General features: G+C 43.7%; 2 protein-coding genes across 14 annotated transcripts in view; one reads left to right on the top strand and one right to left on the bottom strand.

Annotated features, from left to right (window-relative positions):
• LOC115635776 (zinc finger protein 697-like) overlaps positions 1 to 27,267 on the top strand; it is a 39,523-nt gene that overhangs the window by 1,694 nt on the left and 10,562 nt on the right. For 3 of the 12 annotated variants that reach the window (XM_030535037.1, XM_030535047.1, XM_030535018.1), the window contains exons 2-3: positions 6,313 to 6,418; positions 6,856 to 9,181. In XM_030535037.1, the coding sequence (XP_030390897.1) occupies positions 6,340 to 6,418; positions 6,856 to 7,712 (936 nt within the window). In that variant the 5' untranslated portion in view covers positions 6,313 to 6,339 and the 3' untranslated portion in view covers positions 7,713 to 9,181. Of the gene's footprint in view, positions 1 to 1,653; positions 1,672 to 3,923; positions 6,419 to 6,855; positions 9,182 to 24,708; positions 26,518 to 27,267 lie in introns of those variants that run through there. The other 9 variants (XM_030534985.1, XM_030534993.1, XM_030534969.1 and 6 more) reach the window with 6 other exon arrangements.
• LOC115635766 (3 beta-hydroxysteroid dehydrogenase/Delta 5-->4-isomerase-like) overlaps positions 12,615 to 27,267 on the bottom strand; it is a 38,049-nt gene continuing 23,396 nt past the window's right edge. For both annotated transcript variants that reach the window (XM_030534948.1, XM_030534957.1), the window contains 2 exons: positions 20,488 to 20,652; positions 12,615 to 14,782 (listed from right to left, as the gene is read on the bottom strand). In XM_030534948.1, coding sequence (XP_030390808.1) covers positions 13,968 to 14,782; positions 20,488 to 20,652 — 980 coding nt within the window. In that variant the 3' untranslated portion in view covers positions 12,615 to 13,967. The remainder of the gene's footprint in view (positions 14,783 to 20,487; positions 20,653 to 27,267) is intronic.

Here is a 27,267-nt window from a genome sequence, read left to right as displayed (position 1 = left end):
TTCTGATCTAAAATGACAAGACATAGGCCAGGAGTGGCCAACCTGTGCCGGAGCCAGAATTTACCAATGTACATTGCTAACAAGCCACAATAATACATCAGCAACCCCCCATCAGCTCTCCCCCGCAGTGTCTCCTGCACACCGGCAGCTCCGATGATCAGCACATCCTCCTCCCTCCCCGCACCTCCTGATGAGCTGTTTCGTGGTGTGCAGGAGGCTCGGGGGGCGAACGGGGAGGAGTGAGGGTATGCTAGGCTCAGGGGAGGAGATAGGAAGGGGTGGAGTGGGGGCAGGACCTGTGGTAGAGCCAGGGATTGAGCAGTGAGCACCCCTCCGACACTTTGGAAAGTTGGTGCAAGTAGCTTCAGCCCCAGAGTCGGTGCCTATACAAGGAGTTGCATATTAACTTCTGAAGAGCTGCATGTGGCTCTGGAGCCACAAGCTGACCACCCCTGACATAGGCAAAGGAGCCAAAGTGACAGGCAGAGCCATCCCAAGGTTATGGCAAATGGGGGCGAGCACCCGAGACTCTGCACTTTGTGGGGCCCCCATACTTCGTGAGTAGGCAGGTAGAGAGATGGGGCAGGGGGTGGGGTGAGGAGGAGCCTCCTTACCAACTTCCCCCTCTCTCCTACCAACCTCCCCCAGCACTTCCTGCCCACCGGCAGACCCCGCAACTCAGCACCTCCCTCTCCCTCCCAGTGCCTACGGCTGATCAGCTCTTTCGCTGCATCTGGAGGCGCTGGGGGGAGGGGAGAGGAGGGAGGTCACAGCGCACTCGGAGGAGGGGATGGAAGTGAGCCGGGAGGAAGGGGTGGGGCAGGAGTGGGGCCTTGAGGGAAGAAGTGGAGTGGGGGCAGGGCCTGGGCAGAGCCGGGGAAGCACCACCCAGCAGATAGAAACTCGGCACCTATGTCCTGAGCACCGCACCTCCCTAGGGATGGCCCTGGTGACAGGGTCATACAGCAGGAGAGTGACTGAGAAAGGCATGGAAACCAGAGCTCTCCCATGTCAACTGGATGCCTATCAAAGCTCCATCTGTTGGTGGGCAATACATCTTGGCCCTGGATTGGGACAGAGTTTTGCATGCTGCTTTGTATGGGCCCCACGTCTAATAAATGTGATAAGGGCTACATCCCTCACGGTGATTGTCTAGACACCTTTGGGGCATTGCTGTGCTGAGATTGAGGGTAATATCTTAAGAGGGGATGGATCTGCCAATTCTGAGCATGAGATGAACTGTGTGCATTTGGGATAGAAAACTCATGGGCTCAAGTACCAATGAAAGGGAGTTCCCAAGGTCACTTGCCCTGACCAATAGTGCTCTCTGGCTTGTAGGTAGAGTCAGTGAGCGGCCCAGCCTCCCATGGTCGTCTGTCTCAGAACTTTTTCTCAGTCCTGCCAAGATTGGTGGTGGTGGGCATTCCAGGCTACACAGTGGGTGCTTACTGGTGGTGGGTGACTGCAGAGACCATACTAGTTACTGGAATTAAATTGGTGCTTACAAAAACAAAGTTTTTTAAGTATCTTGACTCTAACAAAATAAACCTTTCCCCATGTTCAGATTTCAGTCTCTTGTGCTGCCTACCAGTTTTCCAGTCATCAATAAAGTCTTCCAGAGTAAACCTGAATTCCTAATGTTAAAAAACAAAGATCCCCCTAATGCATGTTGTGTGTATTTTGTTTCTTGAAAAACCGTCAAGGCTCTCTTTATCCATCATAAAGAAGCAAAAAGAGCTAATCTTTCCCTTACTGGTCTCCTGTAATGCATGTTAAGTGCTTTGTTAGAAGATGTGATATAGAGTAAGTGCAAGCACAGTGCAACTTTCAACCCTAGCTCCCCACAGAGCCTTTCTTCCTCCATCACTGATAATTTGGTAACTGCAACCTGCAATGAGGAGCAGGCAGAGCCCACTGGTGCCATGGGGCACCAAACAAGGTCTGATTCACTCTCTGTCTCTGTAGAAAACAGTTCCTACCACACTTCTCTGAGACCCAGAAAAGTATAACAACCCAGGTCTGATTCTCTACTGCCTCAAACCTTGTGTAGTTATGTACACTTGTGCAAAGTCACTGTAAAATGCTACCAAATCACAACGGTACCATTTTACACCCCCCTCACCCTCCGCTTTGCACTGATGTACAGACAAGGCAGAGGAGAGTCTAGTCCCTCTATTTAAAGATCCAAGCTCTTTCTCTTCCCCATAGCTCTGTCAGTCACCCTTTTGAACATATTGATGAGAGGAGAACCACATTCTCCTTCCTTGTGCTAGGGTTTGGTGGCATGAACCTTTCCTCCTATTTTCACCCTTAAAATCCAACACCCCCCACCCCCGTGCCCCCCCAATATATAGCAGATTCTTTGATCCTGTTTAAATGGCTTACAGCTTCTTCTCCCCATTTGCCAGACCAAACCATGGGGACCTTCTGCTTGCCTCAATTTAGTGCCCATTGTACTGCCTGGCTGGCCCAGACTGGTAGATTACATGGCAATTGTGCTGCGGGGCCAGGAGGGAGACAGTATATTTTTGTCTTCTCTGTTTTTGGTTTCCATCTATTTCCCCTTCTTTAGACTGGCTCTCGAATATTTATATACAGTGGTTGGTATTAAAAATGGAGTCCTATGTTTTATTTAGTTATATGGATCTGCTATAATTAACGTCTCCACTGACTGAAATTATTAGTACCCAGATACCTTGGTGATGGACCTGTTATAAATATTTAATAGATTAATAATTTTTAAGGCCAAAAGGACCATTGTCTCATCTGGTTCCCTGCATTACACGGATCATACAATTTCATCTAATGATTCCTGCATCAAGCCTGTAACTTCTGACTGAGCTACAGCATGTCTTTTAGAAAGGGATACAGTGTTGATTTAAAGGCTTCAAGTGTGAGAGAGTTAGCAATTGCTTTTTGAGACCTATCAGCCAGTTTTAATCTGTTTAATGTTACATTATGTAAAATGCTGACTTTTTAATCAGACTTGTGCAGTAGTGCCAGAGATCTAAGTGTGTTTTGTCAAAACAGTTATCTTTGTCAACTAAACTTGAAATCCCTGCAAAAAATCAATATTTTATTTGTTTGGCAACGTACATATTCAGTATTCCAAAATGTAGTAAAAGTCAAGGAGCTCCTTGGCCAACGTTTTTAAAACTCTTGGGTGCAAATTATCTCTTGCAGATTTTTAAATATTTAATGTTAGGAGATGGTGTTGAATGTCCATCATTGGTTACTGTTGGAATAGAAAGTGTTTCATTATCAATGTAAGCTACAAGTGTGTCATTCAGGTTCTTTCCAAATACTGAACAGAAAAAATATTTATTGAACACTCCAATCTTTTCTGCCTCCTTGACAGTTTGACCATATTTTGGGGCTAGGTTCACAGAGGTACTTAGGTGTTGCAATGCCTAACTCAGATGCTCTGCTGCCTCATGGAATTTCCTGCCCTGAGTTAGGCAGCAAGCTCCCTATACCATACGTGAGGAGAGTTCGGTACCTGAGGAGAGGATTCTCAGATGCCAGCAAACTGAACAGGAGTGAAATGCCTAGATCCTCAAAGGTATCAAAGTCCTGTTGATTTGGGCCTTAGTCACATGGCTCATGGGCTGGAGAGAGGCACCTCTCTTTGTTTAGGATTCTCAGCCACGAACCCTCCACCACAATTAGGCTCCTAAACCAGGTCATTCCTTTCTCTAATACCCAGAGAGCAAGACACACACGCTGACACTCCCACCTTAAATGGGACTTAAACCCAGGCCTCTTATGTCTTAGGTGAGTGCCCTAACCACCAGACTATCAGGTATTCTGAGGTGGGTCTCTCTCAATCTATTTTATTGGAGCTGTTCCACTTTGTAGAAATAAATATTAATGGGGACAGGGAGAAAGCAGCTCCACTTCCCAGTGGTTAGGGTACTCAGCTGGGATGCAGGAAAGTTGGGATCAGATCCCCGCTCCAATGAATAGTTAACTGTTTTTATCTGCTCCTTTGAGCCCGAAAAATTCCTGACCTGCTCATTCTCAGCTGTCTTTTGTGTAAGGCTGATCCTACAGGCATATTCTGAAGATTGGGTCCCCGCTGGTGAAATGTAGGGAATGCTTATTTTGAGAATCCCACTGAGGCTGAAGTGTCAGTAAGGGCACCGAGTATCTTGTTTGCTATGGGGCAGCGTGAGGACTTACTTCGTTTGCTTTGTGTATGCTAAGTGGTAGAAACTTAGACACCGGCAGAGTTAGGTGGCATCAGAGTGGCAATTTTGAGAATGTCAGTGACACCAAATGTTGGACTTAGGTGCCTAAAGAGGCAATTTAGGCACCTGCATACCTTTTCGAATCTGGCTCTTTGTTCTTGATATAACGGAAAAAAACCCTTTCTTATTGGGCTTAATCCTACTGGTCGTAGATTTTCATTGATACTAGTAGCTTCCCTTCTCAGTTGTCAGTAAATAGATTAGATGGGTAGTCCAGGTCATATATAGCAAGTACTGGAACTCTTCTTGCCTGGGTGGATTTTGTAGACTGGCTTCTGAATTGCTAAGGTTGTAATTTTGCTAAATTCTGGTTGGGTACACTGTAAAGCCACATTTGGATTGAACTGACCCTAAGTGATAAACTAGCTGAAACCTAACTGCAAATAGTAATATTTAATGGGGGCATTAATTTGGGGAAGACAACAATTTTTATCTTCTTCCCCACCTGCCCTGGAATTTTTAACTGATATTCAAAAAATGACCGTGCAGCTTTCAACTGCAAATGTAGCCCCAAAGACATAACTTGCTCTCCTGCTCCTCTCTTTCCCTTTCATAGCTTCCCTGCTGAGAGGGACCTTTCTTGGGGGCAAAGGGTGTCAACAATAAGTTGAGATGGTTGAGGAAAGAGAGAGAGAGACTGATCTTTTCCTATGAGCTTGGATGCTATTTTGGCAGCACTTTTGGACCTCAAGCAATTTTAAACTTGCTTTCTACTGTCAAAGCTAAGTGAGCAGGTAACAAAATATTGCAGTATTGCCAACCACAGAAGTTCAAAAATCATGAGTCAGGCTGCCTCAAAAATAAGATTTAAAAAATTATAATAAAGTATCGTGTTTTGGTCTGTCTTTGGAAATATTAATACGCTCACCCTGTTCTCCTGACACCTAATGTGTATGTAACTGTTCAGGTCTTGCCAACTTGTGCAAATGTATTGTGAGTAATGAATGGGATTGTGATTGAAGCCTCTAATGTAGAAACTTTTAATTAAAAAAAAACAATTGAAGTTGGGGTCCCGTTGTTCTAGGTGCTGTATACTAATAAGAGGCAGTCTCTGCCTCTGAGAGCTTATAATCTAGGGGTGCTATATTGTCTACTAATGTAGCTCTCCTCCCAGTAGAAGAGTTGGGTAACTTTAATATCGAGGGGAAGTGCTTTGCAGCAAACACTCAGGGTGGCCAGTTCATGTGAAATTTCTATGACTCTTATAACTTCACTTTGTCTTAGCAGCCACTTGCAAACTTGCTAGCAGCTGTGTTTCAGCTCAGTATTTCTGACTATGGCCTCTAGAGGCCTCTGTTGGCAACCAAGCAAGAGGCCTCTGTTGGCAACCAAGCAGGTGGCTTTGGAGCGCAGGTTCCTCCATGAGGCACCCTGACTCCCTGAAGAACTTCCACCCTGTTCCTTGCTTTGTAAGCAGTGAGGGAGTTGCCAGCCGGCCAGTCAGAAGCAGTAGCTCCTTTGCAGTTTAATGTAATGCCAAGGAAGGTGGGATGGAAAAGTGAAAGCAATGGGGATGTATAGAGATAGAAGAGAATGATCTTTACCTCCCTCCACCGGCACCAGAGGTGCTCTGTGCTGGCCCCACCTGCCCTCTGCTGCAAAACTATGAGGGGAAGGGGCCTTAGAAGGAGCGGGACAGGGGCAAAGGTGCCAGCACCCAGATCAAGGTGTATATGGCAGGTAATTAGGGAGAGTTTCCCAGGGAATTCTTAAGGTGAGCATAGGAGGATGCTGGGGAGAGTGCCCCTCCTATCTGTGAGGAGGAAGAGGAGGGTATTTCCTTGTGTGTGTGTGTTTCATGTACATATCAGCAGGGTGGTCTTCCAGTTCTGAAATATAAAATCAGAAGACAGACTGAAAATTAAATATGACATACCCTACTTCATTAGAGTGCCCCTGAGGGTTCAGTCGTACTTGGGAATGCTTGATGGGGGACACGTAACAATTTTTAAGTTAGTCTCATGAGTTTTTGTTCTTGTGCCCCTTTGGGGGTTGTTAATAGGAAATATTTGATGGTGATGTAACCAGGTGTGATACTGACCCTTTTAATGGCCATGAGCAGGGTCCCTAAGCCTGCCATCATCTCTGGATGGAACGAGAGGAAGAGCCGTGTGCTCCAGTTCTCCAGGACTCCGAGGAAAGGGAGATCATCTTTGGGGCCTCCACAGGTGAGGAATAAGTTAAGCCAACTCAGAAATTGCTGGAAATCCAACTTTTTGTTTCATTTAAAACCCTTGCCATACTGTCTTATCTTCTCTGCATTGGGATTACAGCCAGCAGTTATTTCTGGCAAGCCTCACTTATGGTTTTCCACCAGTCCTGACTGACTTCTGGCCAGAGTTCTGTCTTTCTCTCTCCCCCTCCCCCCCAAACTTTTCTCTAAATGTTCATTTGAGGTTTTGAAGCAAAATTGCCCTCTTCTTATTGGGGAGTGGCTGTTTTTCTTTTTCTTTTTCTTTTTTTTCTTTTTTGTGGTGTGGGTTTTGGGATTTTCCTTCTCACATCCAGTCTTACATTTTAATTAGTTGACTCATACTCTCTGCAATTTCCCTTTCTTAGATTTCTTTTCTACCAAACACTCATGTCTGGCTTCTATTTATTCAAGGAGACAGTGAGAGTGTGAGTGAGCATGAGGAGAAGAACCCCCAGGAAGATGGTCCTGAGAATGTGGAACAGTGTGGGACGATATCAGAGGGGTTTGAAGAGAATGTCTTCCAGAACCCTGATGAGGAGGAGGCCTATAAGGGCCAATACATGTCAGAAACGCAGCAGGGAGACCTTCCTGGTAAGATACTGGGTAACTCCATTCATCCAGAAAGAAATTTGGAGGCTCTCCAAGGTATCATCATCCACCAGAGAATTCCTATAGGGGAGAGATCCTATGTATATACTGAATGTGGGGAGGGCTTCAGTCAGAGCTTGAACCTTACACAGCATGAGATAACACAAACGGGAGAGAAACCTCATAAATGTACTGAATGTAACAAAAGTTTCAGTTGGCGCTCAGACCTAATTAAACACCAGAGAACCCACACAGGTGAGAAACCCTACATATGTAGTGAATGTGGGGAAAACTTTAGTGTGAGCTCTCACCTTTTCACTCACAAGAGAACCCACACAGGAGAGAGACCTTTCCTCTGTAACGAATGTGGGAAAAGCTTCAGCCGGAACTCTCACCTTATTAACCACCAAAGAATCCATACCGGAGAGAAGCCCTTTGAATGTGCTCAGTGTGGGAAGAGCTTCAGTGATTTCTCAACACTCACCCAGCACCAGAGAACCCACACGGGTGAAAAACCCTATGTATGTGTTGAATGTGGGAAAAGCTTCATCCAGAGCTCACACCTTGTCAGGCACCGGAGAATCCACACAGGAGAGAAATCCTATAAATGTGCTGAGTGTGGGAAAAGCTTTCGATACAAGAGTCACCTTGCCCAACATCATAAACTCCACATGGAGTAAAAAGCACAGCCATGAGAGCCCCTGTCCTGCTCACAGAAACTGATGCATAAATTATTATATGATGTGATGACATCGAGAAGAAACTGTAAAAGGAGGGGGCACATTCTTAGTGCAAGTAGATTGTTCTAGGATGGATGGGGGCGCTGAGTGTTGGGAATGAGTTTGATGTTGATAGGAATCAATCATTTGCGGATCGGGAGGAACAAGATGAGAGAGGCAGCTGGGGGAGTTGATCATTTGGGATTCAGAGGGCTGGGAGGTGGGAGGAATTAGGGTGCGGAGGGAATTTGGTGCTAAGGAACATTGTTTGGAGTACAGCAAAATAGAGGGACAAGAGGGGAAATATATATTTCATTGTCTTATTAAGAAGTCAAAAATGATAAATTTAGGCTCCAAGATGTCAGAGCCAGTGTCCTGGGAAATGCCTCACTTACTGAACTGAGGAAGACAAAGTGCCCTTTGTGCTCTCTGGCATTGTCTCCAGCAGTGGTTTCCTCATTTTAGATTATATTTATTTGTAGCTGCTATTTTAGGAGCTCAGTTAAATCTGGGCAAAAATATCCCAGTTTTCTGGTACATGTTATAATATCTAATTTTCTGTTGCGTTGTGTCTCCCCCTCTGAAATAAAACTTTTTAAAAAAAAAACAACCCTATGTTCTCCCATCTTATCTCCTACTGTCCTGTTTCTAGGGTAGAATGGCCCTGTATAGCTTAGAGTCAACTTCACTGAAAAGGAACAAAGCAGTCTTGTTAGGACCTATCTAGACTAGAAGAATTAACTGGTGTTAGCAAACACGTTTGCTAAGCACACCTCATCTTCCCAGTGTAGATAGGGCCTTCATGGTCACTGCTCAAAAATGATTTGTCTAGTACACATTGAGAGCCATGTCCATCCCTGGAGTTAGCTGAGTGAACCAGGGCTGAATGTATCTTTTAGCTGCTCTGGAGTTTTACTGTCAGGAACCTCATACTTCACTTTGCCTCTGGCTAGTCCTGGTCACAGCTCCATACCATACTGTGCAAAGATTATGCTTGCTCACTCTAATGTTGGGAGGAGAGCCTTGTCCCCTGCCTGCAGACTGTGCTTGTGCCATTTGTGTGCAGCCACGTTTCAAGTCAGTACCCTGCCTATCAGTTTATAGGGTATTCAGCCACAATATTATCAAACATAATAGCGCCTCCACAGGTCAGGTAAACTGCAAAAGGTTTGTTAAAAACTAAAGGCAGGTTTCTAAGGTCCCTAAAAAGAATTGTAGGGAGGTATGCAAAATCAAACGGTATGAAAAACAGCGCTTATTTGGGCACAGATTCTTGATAGGAAGGTGTTCATGGATACTCAAAGTTCCCACAGCAACCACAAGGGAGAAGCACTCAGCCATGTTCCCCCCAGCCATGCACTTAGATTCACAGACTCTAGGACTGGAAGGGACCTCGAGAGGTCATCGAGTCCAGTCCCCTTTCCTCATGACAGCACCAAATACTGTCTAGACCATCCCTGATAGACATTTATCTAACCTACTCTTAAATATCTCCAGAGATGGAGATTCCACAACCTCCCTAGGCAATTTATTCCAGTGTTTAACTACCCTGACAGTTAGGAACTTTTTCCTAATGTCTAACCTAAACCTCCCTTGCTGCAGTTTAAGCCCATTGCTTCTTGTTCTATCATTAGAGGCTAAGGTGAACACGTTTTCTCCCTCCTCCTGATGACACCCTTTTAGATACCTGAAAACTGCTATCATGTCCCCTCTCAGTCTTCTCTTTTCTAGACTAAATAAACCCAATTCTTTCAGCCTTCCTTCATAAGTCATGTTCTCAAGACCTTTAATCATTCTTGTTGCTCTTCTCTGGACCCTCTCCAATTTCTCCACATCTTTCTTGAAATGCGGTGCCCAGAACTGGACACAATATTCCAGTTGAGGCCTAACCAGCGCAGAGTAGAGTGGCAGAATGACTTCTCATGTCTTGTTTACAACACACCTGTTAATGCATCCCAGAATCACGTTTGCTTTTTTTGCAACAGTATCACACTGTTGACTCATATTTAGCTTGTGGTCCACTATGACCCCTAGATCTCTTTCTGCCATACTCCTTCCTAGACAGTTTCTTCCCATTCTGTATGTGTGAAACTGATTGTTCCTTCCTAAGTGGAGCACTTTGCATTTGTCTTTATTGAACTTCATCCGGTTTACCTCAGACCATTTCTCCAATTTGTCCAGATCATTTTGAATTTTGACCCTGTCCTCCAAAGCAGTTGCAATCCCTCCCAGTTTGGTATCGTCTGCAAACTTAATAAGTGTACTTTCTATGCCAACATCTAAGTTGTTGATGAAGTTATTGAACAGAGCCGGTCCCAAAACAGACCCCTGCGGAACCCCACTTGTTATACCTTTCCGGCAGGATTGGGAGCCATTAATAACTACTCTCTGAGTACGGTTATCCAGCCAGTTATGCACCCACCTTGTACCCACTTGTATAATTATTTGCACCTATGCAAAATAAATGTGATCCACTGGTGTGAGTGAGTGGAGAATTCTGATTTGGTAGCATTTAGTCTTTGAACTCACTTTGAGCAAGTGTAAGTAACACAAAGAGTAGGATAGTGGAGAATCAGACCCTCATTGCTTCCTATGTCAACCAAAATAACAGCACATTGTTCTGGGGCTAAGCAGCAGCTGCAGATTGCTCCAGCCCTGCCTGTGCTGCAGGACCTGCTGTGTTAGGAGACTGATTTTAAAATATGTTTAGCTGTCTCTCTCATGCTGGAATTATGTGGACAGGGCATCACTTGGTTTCTAAAATGATTTCACAAAATTAAACCCACACCACAAAAAAAAATTTAGAGGCCACTTCCCAATCAGTTTGTGTGATAGACAAGACCTCTGTGTCTGACACTTTCATTTTGCCAAACCTCTAATTCCTTTGCCTGCTGTTAGCAGTTTATTTTACAGAACTGATACAACCAAAACCAGAAACATTTGTCTTTTTGGGGACACTAATTATTTAAAAGTGCCTTTAATTTGGAGCCTGATCAATTGAGCATATGTCTCTCATTGAAGACACATTATAGATATTGAGCACCTATCAGGATTGGGCTATTTGAGCCCTGCCTAGAGAAGGATAAAATGTGTATTTTTAAAACATGTTAGTGAAAACATTTTAAAATACCTTTTGTAAATCACTAGAATAGACATGGTAAGTTGCATTTTGGCATCTATTAGCTGGTTGAGGTGAACCTAGGCGGGACCTGACGATTCCAGATTTTGGTTGCACATCTGTTCCTTAATGCATTTGTAATTCTCTTTTCCTGAGATGTGAGATATGATGGCTTTAACCCAACACTGGTTTTATACAGTGATTATTAATGTACAGTACAGCCTATGGGAGACATTTTCTGTCTCCTTCAGGATGAGAAAGCTATGGGCTAATAAATCATTTTATAAACAGTTTGAGTGGGTCTGTAGCCCTTGTATTCCTGCTGGTCCAATGTGCAAGGGAAATGGGAGAAGAATTTGATATATATAAATCTCACACCCATTGACTTTAGAGTTGTGGTTACTTCATCCCTGTGAAAATCAGCTTCCCGTTCTTTTAACTGCTGAGCACCTGACAAGAAGCCTCCAGCTACCTGAAACTGAAAATAGTAGTTGAATGAGTACTATGCCGCTGCAGTCTTAGGCCATGGCTACACTGGCTCTTTACAGCGCTGCAACTTTCGCGCTCGGGTGTGAAAAAAACACCCCCCTGAGCGCTGCAAGATACAGCGCTGTAAAGCCTCAGTGTAAACAGTGCCGCAGCGCTGGGAGCACGGCTCCCAGCGCTGCAAGCTACACCCATAGAGGATGTGGAGTACATGCAGTGCTGAGAGAGTTCTCTCCCAGCGCTGGCGCTGCGACCACACTCGAAACTTCGCAGCACTTTGAAGTGCAAGTGTAGCCATACCCTTAGTTAGCTGGAGGCATCTGCAAACTGTTCACCAGTTACAAATGTGGAGAGGGATTAAGGAGCAATGCTAAAGTCAATGAGTGATTGTTTTCACTTCAGTGTATCTTGCAAAGAGCCGAAGAATGATTAAAGAATTAGAAAACATGCCTTACAGTGATAGACTCAAGGAGCTCAGCCTATTTAGCTTAACAAAGAGAAGGTTAAGGGATGATTTGATCACCATCTACAAGGACCTATATGGGAACCTATGATGAACAAACATTTAGTAACGGGCACTTCAGTCTAGCAGAGAGAGGCATAATATGATCCAGTGGCTGCGTGTTGAAACTCGACAAATTCTGACTGGAAATAAGGTGTGCATGTTTAACAGTGAGAGTAATTAACTGTTATAACAACTTACCAAGGGTCGTGGTGGAGTCTCCATCACTGACAATTGTTAAATTAAGATTGGATGTTTTTCTAAAAGATCTGCTCTAGGAATTATTTTGGGGGAATTCCGTGGCCTTTGTCAAACAGGAGGTCAGACTAGATGGCCACAGGGTTCCCTACTCGCTTTGGAATCTATTAAAAAAAGTAGGTATGCAATTATACTTAAGCAAAATGGTAACATTTTTCACCAAGTTTGCAGTGTTGTAAATGACAGTAAGGTGCGAGGCAGAAGAGAATTAGTCCCAATGGAGGCTTTCAACACCTCTGAAAATGAAATCTATTAATGGTTTAATTTGTATCATTAAGTTTCAGCATTAACACCATGCTGAAGTGAAGAGAGAAATTCCCACCTCTTAGGGTTGTTTCAGGCTGGCTGTAGATTCAGGAAGACAGTGCAGCACTGGATCACATTCAGAAGATTATCTGTTGAAACAAGCTAGAAGCTTTGTTTAAATAAAAGCTCAAATTCTGCAGAAACTATTATGGCCACTATAGAGGTGTGGAGACTGCGTGTAAGCACATATCATCTTACTCTAACCTCTAGCACCTAGTCCGATATCTGGAAGTCCCATGGAATTCTCTTGCAACATTATTTGTTATTCTACAGGCTAGACAATTCAGACGGGAAATAAGGTGTAATTTTTTAACAGTGATGGTCATTAACTGTTGGAACCATTACCCAGGATGGTGGTGGATTCTCCAGCACTGGAAATTTTCAAATTAGGATTGGTTTTCTTTGAAAAAGATATGCTTTAGCTGAAAAGGAATTATTTTGAGGAAGTTCTGTGGCCTGTGTTATACAAAGGTCAGTCTAAATTACCACAGCTGTTCCTTCTGGCCTTGGAATCTATGAACTTTGCAGGGAAACTCCCTCTAGGTACCATGGCTTTCCTGCAGCATCTGTTTTCTTAATTTTGTTATAGGCTTTGTCCTTTGCTCTTACTGGGCTTCCATCAAATTCACCATAGTTACATAATTGGCAAGTTAAGGGGCTATAGGCTGACAGCCTTAAGATAGCCAAAGGCATCACCCACCACAAAGCACTAATAGAATATTACTTTGCACTTATATAGTGCTTTGCACATTCAGATTGATAGGTAGACATTAGCTAACTAATCTTCACAACTGTCCGGGGAGTAGGTGGTGTTCTCCTTGTAATGCAACTAAGGGAAACTGAGGCACAAGAAGGTTAGTGACGTGATCAAAGTAACCCAGCAAATCAGCGACAGAATCAGGAACAGTAGAACTTGTTTTACCCAGTTGACTAACACATATCATATCAGGAAATTTTCCATATATATTTTCAAAAATGGGGGCATAATGTTAGAAGCTGAAGCCCATATTTGGGCACCTAAGAAAGGTATCTAAAGTTGGAGCCTAAAAAAGGAAACAAAAATATTAGACACCACTTTGAAAAGATGGACTACTGTCCCTACTTGTTATAAGAGCTTCTACAGTCAGGTTGCTCCCACTTGTTTTATACAGATATAATCTGATGATGGTAAGTGGAGTGTGGTGTGTGTGTGTGGGTATCCATACACTGCTGGGAGAGATAATAATGGAGCCTTTACTCCTTTTCCAAAAGTCTCAGATAAAGTTAAGAGAAAGGGAAGGGCTGAGTATATTTCAGAAGGGACTCTACTCAAATAAAAATATCTGTGTTGCCGAGAGGAAGAGGTGGCTGTGGATTATACAGTAACTGGTAAATCAGCCCATCCACCACAAACAAATGAAGAGTGTCATATTCTTTATTCATTCCAATTTTTCACTACACAGATTTCACATTTCAATGCTTTGTTGTTGTCTTTTACTGCAATTTCTCCAGCTCACCTGTGGCTCATGGGCCTGCTCATCATGCCATGCTTCAGCTTCTCTCCGGCTTAGGCAGCCTTGTTTTTCAGGTACTCCCTCCTTTGAGGAATCACTGACGCAATCCACTGGCTGGTGCGCTGCTTGGCCTCTTGCCATTTGTAGCGGGGCACATAGCCAAAATCCCGCCATGCTTTCCTGTAGGAGAACGTGAACTGCGTGTTCAGCAAGATCACAAGATGACGGTTGGTAGAGGGGATGTATTTGACAAAGGGCCTAAGCAGGAAGCTCACAATCTCCAGCAGTAGTGCAAAGTAGTACAGCATCATCAGCGGCATGGGTGGGTGGGGCTCAATCCCAAACCCCAGCTCCTTGCTCAGCTCATAATTTAGGTCAGCATAGCTCATGTGAGGAGTGTCATCAGAGATGTAGTAGAAGTGCCCTTTGATGTGCTTGGCTTTTTCCGGGTTCCTCAGGGCTTTAGCTACTTGGATGTGAGCCCATGCAATGTTTCCCACATATACAGGATTCACCAGAGCCTCCTTCCTAGAAATCCGCAGGTAGACATTTTTATTCAAGAGGCTTTTATCCAGGTGATTCTGGAGAAACGGGGATTCTTCTCCAAAGATGTACATGGACCTCAAGGCACATGTCAGGAAGATGCCACCATCCTTCAGCACCTGGCCATTTGCCTTCAGCACAGATGTCTCTGCCAGTCTCTTACTCTGGGCATAAGGAAATCCTGATGTGCTCTTGTAGGCTGTATCTTCATCCCCATTGCAGATGGGGTCCCCTCTGTAGTTTGGGCCTATCACTTCTATGGTACTGGTGTAGATGAAGTGCTGGACATTACTGCGGACACAGGCATCCAGGAGTAGCTGGGTACCTTGAAAAGAGGAACATCTTAGTAAAGCAGTAGATAACTGGACTGCCTAATGGACAGAGGCCGCTCAAAACAATCTGCCGCCATTCTCAAAATAGCCTACCCACTTGACTACCTGGCATTGCAGACCATTCTGCGGGGGTGGGGGTGGGAGGAGCAGAGCACTCTAACTGCCCTGTGTAGACCTTGCTGGCATGAACTAAAAGAAAGGTAGCTAGTGTGTGTTTCTCTAATACTGCTTGAAAGAGGATTACATCAATGTGAACTAGGTATTTTTTAGTTCGTGCCAGCAGGGTCCACATGGGGCAGTGAGAGTGCTGCATGTTAGAGCGCTTTGCCATTCACACCCCAGTAGACCAATCTGCAGCCCTGTGCGGACAAGCCCCCCAAATGGATTTGCTCAGCAATCTGCCGCCCTAGGCCACTACCTAGTTTGCTTGCAGCCAGAGTGATCCCTGCTGTTGGAGATTCAGATTAAGTCCTCCCCCAACCAGGGGAAGGTATGGTTATTAGCTTGAAATAGCATCTCTTGAAACAGCTGTCCACAGCTCCCCCTGAAACTATCAGTTCCCTACTCTGGAGGCTGACAGGAATCCTCTTTTGAATTAGGTGGTAGGTTCAACCAAACTGAATATTTTTGGATTTATTTATTTTTTAGTTGGGAAGAGGGGGTCAACTCAGCTGTTTGAGTTATACAAGGATAAAGCGTATACATGCTCTTTAATCAAACTACTACTTGTTTTTGGTTTGGTCTGTATACTGTCTAGGCTGTGCACTGAGAGGTTACATTTTGCTTTCACTTATACTAATGTAAACTCAAAGTAATTTCATTAACTTCAAATTTACACAGTTGAGGCAGGGATCTTTAAAACACCACCTCATTTATTATGCGCCATCCATCCTGTGTACTGAGGCCCCAGTGTTACAGTCCATTCTTGAGGCAGAAACATGTGCCTAAGTGCTTTGTGAAATGTGTTTAAAATGCTTTGTTTAAACTGCAGCCTGAGGGCTGGATCCAAAATCAGCTTTATTAAGTGATAACCTTTCCATTGACTTCAATCAGGTTTGGATCACGCCTTGAATCAAGTAAGATGCTGCAAAGATAATGTATATAATCATGTAATCAAAGACAATATTATAATGTACAGGGAGCAGAGTGCATCCTTCACTTTGGCATTTCCTGACTGTTGCTTTTCTCTTTAGAACCTTGATGCTGTCTTTACCATAGCTTTTTTTATGGAATGTGTTTTTTAAATGCACAATCACATTATTTTTCAAATTAAATGCTATTATAATGCATACGCCAAAGGCTGCATGCTCAACTTTGTCTTCCAAGCACAACAAAACAGACAAAATTAAATAAACAATAAATTCCCAACATGGCTTCAGAAATCAAAGATCTGAGTGTTAAATTAATAATAGCTAGAAATAAAGGAGGGAAATGTCCAAGCAAGACTATTCAGTCTGTTAGTGGAAAAGACAAAGCAAGCAAAATGCAGAACGAGTTAATATTGCCAAAGGGACTATGGGGAATAAAAAAGGCTTTTGTAGTTTTATCAAAGGAAAAAGAAACACTGGTGAAAAATTTAGATTTGTTTAATAATGAGAAAAGTGGGAGGAATTATTGACTTTAACCTGACTGACATACTGAACTCCTTCAGTCTGTAAGAAGAAAAATAAAGATAAGATGTTTGAACAGCTAGGAAGTAATGAAGACCTTGTTTAAAATAAAAAAAAACACTTGTTATGCAGCCAAGAATAAAATAGTTACAAAAATTGAATTCACGTAAGTCAGTATGTCCAGATGACAAGCAATAAGGGTTTTAGGGGAAGTTCTTAATTAGCTTTCCATACCAGTGAAATTTTTTTAAAAGTAATGAAAAACTAGCGAGGTACAAAATTGGCAGGGGGAGGGGGAGATCTTCAGAAGTAGGATCTGTTCAATACAACTCTGACCCCGATAAATTTAAATGCATAGAAAATTGTATTAAGGATATGGATTTAAAATAAAATATTGTGGAAATACAAAAGTTCAGGTACTCACAGCAATGTTAATTTGCTCGTATGTCATGTAGTGTATATTTATTTAATGGACCAGTGCTGTAAATTCCTACTCACATAAGTGTTATTTACTTACATGAGTAGTCCCATTGATTTGAGAGGAAATTTTACCTGAGTCAGGATGGAATAAGGGCCTGGACAAACAAACAAAACCCACCAAACAAAAACTAGCTGGACCACTGATAAGTTGTATGTGATTGTGTGGCAGAGAAAGCCTGGTTTAGGTCAGTGGTTCTCAAACTAGGACCACCGCTTGTTCAGGGAAAGCCCCTGGTGGGCCGGGCCAGTTTGTTTACCTGCTGTGTCTGCAGGTTCAGCCGATCGTGGCTCCCACTGGCTGCAGTTCGCTGCTCCAGGCCAATGGGGGCTGAAGAAAGGGTGGCCAACACGTCCCTCGGCTCGCCTCAGCATTCACTGCTTCCTGCAGCCCCCATTGGCCTGGAACAGCGAACCGTGGCCAGTGGGAGCCGTGACTGGCCGAACCTGCCTGGCCCACCAGGGGCTTTACCTGAACAAGTGGCAGCCCTAGTTTGAGAACCACTGGTTTAGGTTGCTCTCAGCTTAACTTCTCTCTTTCCCAACTCTTATGGGTTTGAATTCTCAGACCCAATGTTTCATTCTTCATTGCATTTAATTTTTATAAAGTCCCCTAAGAGCTTTGAAATGAGCTCTCCATGAGTTGGATGAGGTCACTGAGGGAAATACAAACGCTTGATGGTATTGGGCCAAATCCCAAAGTCCTTGCTTGGGGTCAGCTGCTCCCTGCAGCAAAACTCATGAGAGGAAACTTTGATGGAGGAAAACACCATGAAGTCTCCTCCTAGATAATTCAATTGGAGGGGAAGTTGAGAGAGGCAGCGTTCCCTCTCACATCCTGCATCTCCACATAATAAGCTGGAGGCCTCAGCTCCAACCCCTGTGGATCCTGTGCAGGAGGCTAGGCCTTTATCCTCACAGTATGGATCGTGACTTGATAATTTAAACAGAAAAATTCTTTAACAACATGAGTGAATCAGAATTGGAGCTTGATCAATGTCTGCGGTCTGGCTCTTGTAAGTGTCACTGCCTATGTGTGCTTGACATGTACCTTTATTAGATGAAGTTAGTTATCAAGCAGAAACACAAAGTTTATCCTGAGGGGCATCATCTATGTAGCTGGATGCTGGGATGGCTACAAGGCAGCCGATCACTAATGAGCTAGTGTTCTCAGGTGGAGCCTGAGGGGGACTTCAGTACTTACTGCACACTGGGAAGTGTGTTTTGGGGTTCCTTGGTGCTCTCTGCACCTGTCTTTGCCTCCGGTTTTGAGGCCTGGGAGCAGGATTGCTAGGCTATCAGGTGCTCTCTACAGGTAATTCTACTAAACACTTTCCATTCAGCCTTAGTTTTTAGTTTCTAGCTGTAGTAAGAACCTTGTAGAGACACTTGCTGTTTAGGGGGACATTGAGGTTGTTTTATAAATGTGCAAAGACTTTTCAAAATTCTGCCTCTGCCTAACACCCTCTCGCCTAAAGGAAGGGGGTGGCAGTCTCAGCTCCAGCTCCCCAGCCTCTCTCCTGTTGTTATAACTGTTAATAAATTTGGCTTTCATAGGATTTTATGTAATGTATTCTGCTGTGAAAAAATAATATGTAGTGGAGGAGAAAATAGTGAGGGGAGAATTATAAATACCCTTTCTAAGTTAGTACACCTTTACCCCAATATAACACTGTCCTCGGGAGCCAAAAAATCTTACCATGTGGTAGGTGAAACCGTGTTATATCGAACTTGCTTTGATCTGCTGGAGTGCACAGCCCCTCTCCCCCCCCCCAAGAGCACTGCTTTACTGCGTTATATTCGAATTCGTGTTATATTGGGTCGTGTTATATTGCGTAGAGGTGTGTATATATATATCTATATATATGCACCATCCATAGATGCCTTTTCCCTAAGGTTCCCAGATTTCTCCCTGTCCCCTTCCACTAGGAGCCTGGCCAGCTGCCTTCTCTGCTGAAATTTGTGGGCACTTTCAATTCACACTTTCTACTCAACAAATAGAATTAAAGGTGCTGGCTGCTGAGCTCATGGGTAACAGAAGCAGATTCAGACTGCCACTTGCCTCTCTCCCTTTCCCTCCTTCTTTCCCACAGTTCCCTTCCCTTCCTCCTCTTCTTTCTCACCATGAACTATAACTGAAATGTAACCCCAGCTGCTTCCGATGAAGCTAAGTGTCATAGATCCAGCTGGGTGCTCCGTTCAAGCCAGCCACCAGACTTCTGTGAGGGGAATCCAAACCTTTGTATCTCTGGAGCCCCCTCACAGCAGTCCTAGTGAGTGGCCATGGAGCGGCGCTTGCTATGTTCTAACATGCCTGGCTACAGGGAAAAGCAGTAATTTTATTCTGAACAATGATGGGTGGCCAATATCCAAACAAGGGATTCCCACAAAAGTATCCATTTGCCTGTGAGAAGCCCTATGTCCCAGGTCCATGCCTGCTGTTGCGAGGCACGAAGGACCGGGAAGTATAATCAATTAAACAAAAACGCTCTCTCAGCCAAGGCAGGGGATGGCAGAACGGGGCAGATCAACTAGTTTTGAGTGACACAGCTCTAGGGATCCACTGAGTACTGGGGGAGCACAGTGCAGGGCTCAAAGCATAACTTTAAGTGGGGATAATGATCTGGTGTGAGGGAGGAGGGTAGCGGGGTCTCCTTTTCCTGGGAAATGTATTGAAATTCCCTGACATTTGATGAAACCTAGAGCATTTCAGCAGGACAATATTTGCTTTTCAGCACTATTTGAAAGAGGCCCAGAGACAGATGATGGCACAGCTGGTTTAGGAGGATCTGGGAAGGGGGACGCCATCACTGACAGGGAAATCACTTAAACCCTTCAGTTTGATGAGGAATTTTAACAGTGAGCATCTGGGAGGACCTAGAACCCCTCTTGCCTTTGAGGTTTGATTGCAGGAAAAAAGGCAAAGGGAAGGACAAGGGTGAAGTGAGGGGGAAAGGAAAGGGGAAGCACAGGCCTGAGAGAGTCCAGGAGGTGGTTATAGGAGATGAGGGTAATTGCATATAAAACCTGTAATACTTTAAACACAGCCAAATCTCTGCAGCCATGGAGAAGAAGGGGAATAGGTGCTGGAAGGGGGGCTGTGGAAGGAAGTGATATTAAAAATACCTTTCTGTGCATTTTTCAGCCTATTAACATTATGGACATGGGGATTCTCCTCCTTTTGATGATGTGTGTGGGTACTGAAAAGGCCCAGTCAGAACAAGACTATGACAATCTATGCCCAAAGCCAAACTACTGTTGCTGTAGGGAATAATTTTGCACTGCACTTTAGGGGGCAGGGAAATGTGTGACAGAAGATAGGAATTAACAGGTGTCTTCTCTCCCTGAAGTCCCTCATTCTAGTCTCAGGGCCTGATTTTGCATTGCCCTGCATCTTTCCACTGCTGCAAAGTAGGTGCACAATGTTACCTGATCAACCCAGCAAAGTTTTACACACACCTTGGCTAAGGGTAAATGACTGCACAAGGCACAGCAGGGCAACTCTGTGAATCAGGTGCTCGGTCACCACAACTGTGTCCTTCCCTAGGCAGATGGTGGTTATTGCTGTAGACTCATGGCTTAAAACTATAAAGGAAATTCACTCTGCTCACCCATTACGTTGACTTCCCAGAGCAACTGCTTCTCTACAAGGCCCAAGGTGTCAATGATGGATGCTGTATGGATGACAAGGGAGACACCCTGGCAGGCGCTGTTCAAGAACGTAGCATCCCGGATGTCCCCTTCCAGGATCTTCACCACAGTCTGACCCTTGAAATCTGCAAGAGCAACATGAAACAAAGAAAGGGGCCCTCCTTGGCATGTCAAAGAAGCACAATAAAGGGAGTGGTGAGGCGCCCAGCCAAGGGAAATGCTTATGCTGATCTCATGGTTGCAGTTGTGGAGCACTGACTGCTTGAGCTGAGGGATATTATGGGGGCAGGCAAACTATATGGCCTTTTCCCACTGGCTATATTCTTTTAAGCTCTAGTTACAGTTTTATATAATTTTTATATTTGCTAATTTCTGGAATGTGTTTGGGGCAAACATACAACTTGGTCCTTTTTTAAAAAAAAAAAAAGACAAACATCTTTCAGTGCCAGCAAGTCCCAGAAAACTGCCTACAGCAGGGCTACAAATCTCTTTTTTGTGCACACTGTGCAGTACATAGGTTGATACGTGTGGTGCTTTGATATTCATGAAAGTAGGCGTTTCCCTTAAAGATGACTGGCAGCATCCCTCCAATCATGAGATGCACACACAGCTCTGCAGATGCACACAAATCCTGTCCAATAAACCTCCTTGTTCTTCCAGCCCTACTCCCACAGCTCTTCCAATGCCGTTCTCACATATCTTTTTGAGGCCTGTAAGTCCTGAACTCTGTGCTACTCCAGGGCTGGACCCCAGTCTCAGCTTTCATAAAGCACTACATTTCTAATCTGCAGCACCTCCTGCTAGTCCAGTGTTAGGCTCTAGACTCTGCTCTCTTGATACACCTTGTCCTGACTTGCCAGACCACTGCTTTCCAGGCCTGGGCTCCACACACACATCTGCTAATGTACCTCAAGCCTGACCTGCAGCAAACCTGCTGTCCTAGAGCTGGTTTGGCTTCATCTCAGTCCTGACCTGCAGTACCTCTGCAAATCCAGCCCTAGGTCATACATTGCTCCCAAGTTGTGCTGTGCCCCAACGTCCATCACTGAGTACGGTAATTTTGTCAAGTGTCTGTCACGCAACGTAGTGGTGCCAACCCCTGTCTTATAGTCTCATGCTGTGACAGCTACAGTATTATGATGTTAACAAATGGCCATTGCAGGCAAGGGACACCCCCCACAACCCCAGTTTATTTCACTTACAGCCTGAGCCACAATTGAAATCCAGGGGTGAAATCCTGGCGTTTAACCACTGACTTCATTAGAGCCAGGCTACTACCCCAGATTTTTAATGATGAAAGGCTAATATATATATATATATATATATATATATATATATATTTATTGTGATGGGGCAAGGCCAGACAGCTACAGTAAAGTAGTAAGGAACAGGTATGTTAGCCCCAGGCTAACCAAATCCCTAATGCCATGGTAACCAAATGGCAGTTGCTCCAGGTTAATCAAGACACCTGGGGCCAATTAAGATCTTTCTAGAAGGCAGTGGAGATAACTACATTGATTGGGCCATCTGAAGCCAATCAAGGGCTGGCTGGAACTAGTTAAAAGCTTCCCAGTTAGTCAGTGAGATTCATGTGTGAGGAGCTGAGAGCAAGAGGTGCAAAGAGCTGAGAGAGTATTGCTGGAGGATTGAGGAGGACAAGCATTATCAGACACCAGGAGGAAGGTCCTGTGGTGGGGATAAAGAAGGTGTTTGGAGGAGGCCATGGGGAAGTAGCCCAGGGAGTTGTAGCTGTCATACAGCTGTTACAGGAGGCACTATAGACAGCTGCAATCCACAGGGCCCTGGGCTGGAACTTGGAGTAGAGGGCGGGCCTGGGTTCCTCCCAACTCCTGATCAGACACAGGAGGAGTTGACCCAGACTGTGGATTCCACCAGAGGGGAAGATCTCTGAGGCGAGCAAATCTGCCAATAAGTGCAGGACCCACAAAGGTAGAGGAGGAACTTTGTCACAATATATAGATACAGATATTTGTGCTTTGGCACTGAATACACTTCTAAGAAGTTTTCTCTGTGGGTATCCCATTGCCGATTTAATATGACAGTAATGAACTTTTATTAATTAAAAAAACTATTTTAATGTCTCTTTTTCATAAATTCAAAAGCCACAAGAGACTATTGTGATCATCTAATCTGACCTCCTTTATATATCAAAGGTCACCAACACCACCCAGTCCTCCATACTAAATCCAACAACTGGAATTAGGCCAAAGTATTGCAATCCTCAGGAGACTAACCCAATCATAGATTCTGAGATCAGAAGGGATCTTTGTGATCATCTAGTCCAGGGGTTTCAAATACGTGGCTGAAGCCCACGGAATTATTTGTTGCAGCCTGCCAATCTCCCTGCCCACCCGAGTTATTTCCTGTGGCTGCCAAGCTCCCTCACCCGTCCCCCTGAGTGCGCAGCATCCCAGCTGTTCTGCCTACCTCCAGGTGCTTCCCGCTACCAAACAGCTGGTGGAGGGGGAGGAGCAGGGAGCTGCATGCTCGGGAGGAAGCGGAGAAGAGGTGGGGCAGGGTCTGGGATTTGGGGAAGGAGTTGGAATGGGGCAGGGAAGGGGTGGAGTTGGGGTGGAGAGTTTGGGGAAGGGGTTGGAATGGCGGTGGGGGAGGGGCAGGGCCTCATGGAAGGGGTGGAGTAGGGGCAGGACCAGAGGCGGTGAGGGTGTCAGTAATGCAGCCCTTGGGCCAATATACTAGTCCTCATGTGGCCCTCATGGTCATTTGAGTTTGAAACCCTTGCTCTAGTCTGACCTCCTGTATAACACAGAACTTCTACAAAATCATTCTTAGAGCAGAGCTTTTAGAAAAAACATCCAATCTTAATTAAAAAATTATCAGTGATGGAGAATCCACCACAACCCTTGGAAAATTGTTTCAATGGTTAATTTACATGTATTGTTTAAAATGTACACTTTATTCCCAGTCTGAATTTGTCTAGCTTCAACCTAAGAACATAAAAACTGCCATACTGGGTCAGACTAAAGGTCCATCTAGCCCAGTATCCTGTCATCTAACAGTGGCCAATGCCAGGTGCCCCAGACGGAATGAACAGAACAGGTAATCATCAAGCAGTCCATTCCCTGTCGACCATTCCCAGCTTCTGGCAAACAGAGTCTAGGGACACCATCCCTGCCCATCCTGGCTAATAGCCATTGAGGGACCTATCTTCCATGAATTTATCTAGTTCCTTTTTGAACCCTGTTATAATCTTGGCTTTCACAACATCTGTTGACAAAGTGTCCCACCTTTTGACTGTGCGTTGTGTGAAGAAATACTTCCTTTAGTTCGTTTTAAACATGCTGATTATTAATTTCATTTGGTGACCCCTAGTTCTTGTATTATGAGAAGTAAATAATACTACTTTATCGACTTTCTCCACACCAGTCATGATTTTATAGACCTCAATCATAGCCCCCCTTACTCATTTCTTTTCTAAGCTGAAAAGTTCCAGTCTTATTAATCTCTCCTCATTCGGAAGCTGTTCCATACCCCTAATCATTTTTGTTGCCAAGTCATTTGATCCTGTTGTACCTTTCTCTGCTAGATTGAAGAGTATATTATTAAATATTCATTCCCCATGCAGGTACATATAAAAAGTGATCAAGTCACCCCTTATCCCTCTCTTTGTTAAACTAAATAGATTCAGCTCCTTGAGTCTACTACTGTAAGGCATGTTTCTAATCGTTTAATCATTCTTGGCACTTCTCTGAACCCTCTCCAGTTTATCAACATCTTTGAACTGTAGACACTCGAACCGGACACAGCATTCCATCACTGTCACATAAATGCCAAATACAAAAATAAAATAACCTTTTAACCCCCAACTCCAGATTTCCATTTATGCATTTCTGGATCACATTAGCTTGTTTGGATAGACTATCACATTGGGAGCTCGTGTTCAGCTGATTATCCAGCAAAATCTTTTTCAGAGTCACTGATTTCCCCCATCCTGTAAGTATGGCCTACATTCTTTGTTCCTAGATGTATACATTTACATTTAGCCATATTAAAACACAATTTTGCATGCACCCTGTATACCAAATAATTCAGATCACTCTGAATCAGTAACCTGTCCTCTTCATTATTTACCACTCCCCCAATTTTTGTGTCATCTGCAAACATTATCAGTGTAATTTTTTTGTTTGTTTTTCTTCTAGGTTATAGAAGATGTTAAATAGCACAGGGTCAAGACCTGAGCCCTTCAGGACTCCACGGGAAACACACCCACTTGATGACAATTCCCTGTTTACAACTACATTTTGAGACCAATCAGTTAGTCAGTTCTAATCCATTCAATGTGTTCTTGTTGGTTTTATATCATTCTAGTTTTTTAATTAAAATGTTGTGTGGTGCAGAAGGCTACATACATTACACCAACACTATTACCTTTATCAACCAAACTTTCATTCTCATCAAAAAAAGATATTGCATCAGTTTGACTGGATCTATTTTCCATCAATCCATGTTGATTTACATTAACTGTATTACCCTCCTTTAGTTTGTTATTAATAGAGTCCCATATCAGATTCTCCATTATATTGCCCAGGATTGATACCAGGCTGACAGCTCTGATATCCCTTTTACCCTTTTTAAAAACTGGCACATTTGCTTTTTTCCATTCTTCTGAAACTTCTCCAATGCCCCAGGACTTACTGAAAATCAACAGGCAGCCAGCTCTTTTAAAACTCTTGGAGGCCAGTTATCTGGAGCTCCTGATTTAAACATGTCTAACCTTTGTAGCTACTGCTTAACATCCTCCAGAAATATTAGCGGAATGGAAAAAGTGCTATCATCTCCATGTGATGAGACTATATCATCTATATTTCCCCAAGTACAGAACTTAAATATTTATTGAGCACATCTGCCTTTTCTGTATTATTATTGATATTTCTACCATTTCATCTAATAATGGACCAGTACCACTGGCAAGATTCTTTTTATTCCTAATACACTTTAAAAATTCCTTGTTATTGTCCTTAACACTGCTGGCCATAGAGTTTTGCGGTCTGTTCTTTTGCTTCTCTTATCAATTTTCTACTATTCCTAACTTCTGATTTCTGTTCATTACTATCAACTTCCCCTTTCTTTCATTTGTTTTTATCTAGACATATATTTTTCTTCACATAGTCTTTCTGACCTGACTACTGGTTTATGAAATGATAAGAAGACCTACGTCTTAATCTAAAAACAATGCCACATATCTGGTGACTGATACATTCTCTCTCATACTCATTCATTTTATAGCTCACATTATTACCTACTTACATTTTCAAAACCCCTTAAACCAGTTTTCTACTTGTGTATATGCAAAATGGGCCCACTCAGACACCTGTGAATATTCTCTAAATATGCAGTCACGGGGCTTGTTCTAACATCTACTAACATTAGGATTATCATCAGAAAAATCCATGTGTTTGTACAGTACTTAGCATAATGGAATCCTAGTCTAAAGGTATACTGGGAAGCGGGGCTAAAATGCGTCACTGTAGGCCATGTCCTGTTCCACTGAAATCAATGGAAATTGCTTCATGAGTACAACATGGGCCAGATTCACTTCTCATTTACATCAGCTTTACTCACATTGAGTTCAGTGATTCACACCTGAGTTATTCCTGATGTACATTGGTCTGAGAGGGAAATTAGGCCCTGGAGAGGATGAGGAGAGCAATGAGGAGGGAGTATTAATGCTAAGGGGAGGTTATTACAAAGATGCATGTCAGAGACAACAAATGACTTTTATGTGTCTAGTCTTCAACCAGCTACCAGAAAAGCATGTGTGTCTTGGGGCTGGGGGAGGGGGCAGAAATTTGACCCATCCGTTTCACTGTGGTACATTCTGTTGAACAACAAGCATATACAATCCTTGGCTGTATCTGTTCTAAGAGATATACAATCCTTGGCTGTGCAGATGTTTTGCTACGACTCACACTTTGTGTTACCTGAGCTGTAAACAAGGGTACTGCCCGTTGCTTTTCAGTCTGTGCTGGAGAATTTATGGTTATTCTAATAAACTATAAGTGCTACTGCAAGCAGGATCTGCCTTACCAATTCAGTCATATTAGCCGCCCAAAACTATTTGTCTCTATCTTCTACATATTGTTTAAAACACATGCAAACACTAGAACTTAGGCTTCTAAGGGACTTAGGCATTTCTGAAAATTTACCCAATACATTTTATTGTCAATCTTCCTTCAAATAGCTCCTAACTACTGCTGAGTTATTGTGAGTTAGATGGTGCAGTCAGGCAGACTGTATCAATTCCTAGATAAATAGATGGCTGATTAAAAGAATGTAGCTCAGGCATCCACAGCAAAAATAGTGAAACCACATCTTATTTTAATTTAATTAAATGATTTGTCACATCTTGACCTGATTTATTGTTGGGAAGCTGAGCCATTTATATGTATGTGCTCTATTGGTCCCAGATCAGCTATACTACTGTGAAGTCCTAGGGGTACCGTGCATGTCTCTTGTTAGTGCAGCTACAAGGGCAAACAAATCTAATTGCAGCTCTACATTAATGTTGGATTTAATATGGCAGCTGCTATATTGAGATTTTCTGTAGTGGAATCTCCTAAACCAGTTTTCTTCAGTAACAACAATAATACACAACAATATGCCAATCTCCTACTACCCTTCCCAATGGGGAATGCTGCTGAGTTAGTTGTCCATGTTTGGAACATCTGGCACTAGGTGTCATGCTTAAATACTGGGCA

This window comes from Gopherus evgoodei, chromosome 1 (assembly GCF_007399415.2).
Source record: "Gopherus evgoodei ecotype Sinaloan lineage chromosome 1, rGopEvg1_v1.p, whole genome shotgun sequence".
NCBI classification, from domain to species: domain Eukaryota; kingdom Metazoa; phylum Chordata; order Testudines; family Testudinidae; genus Gopherus; species Gopherus evgoodei.
The sequence above is the reverse complement of the archived record's forward strand: the minus strand, read 5'-3'. Positions and strand labels throughout refer to the sequence as shown.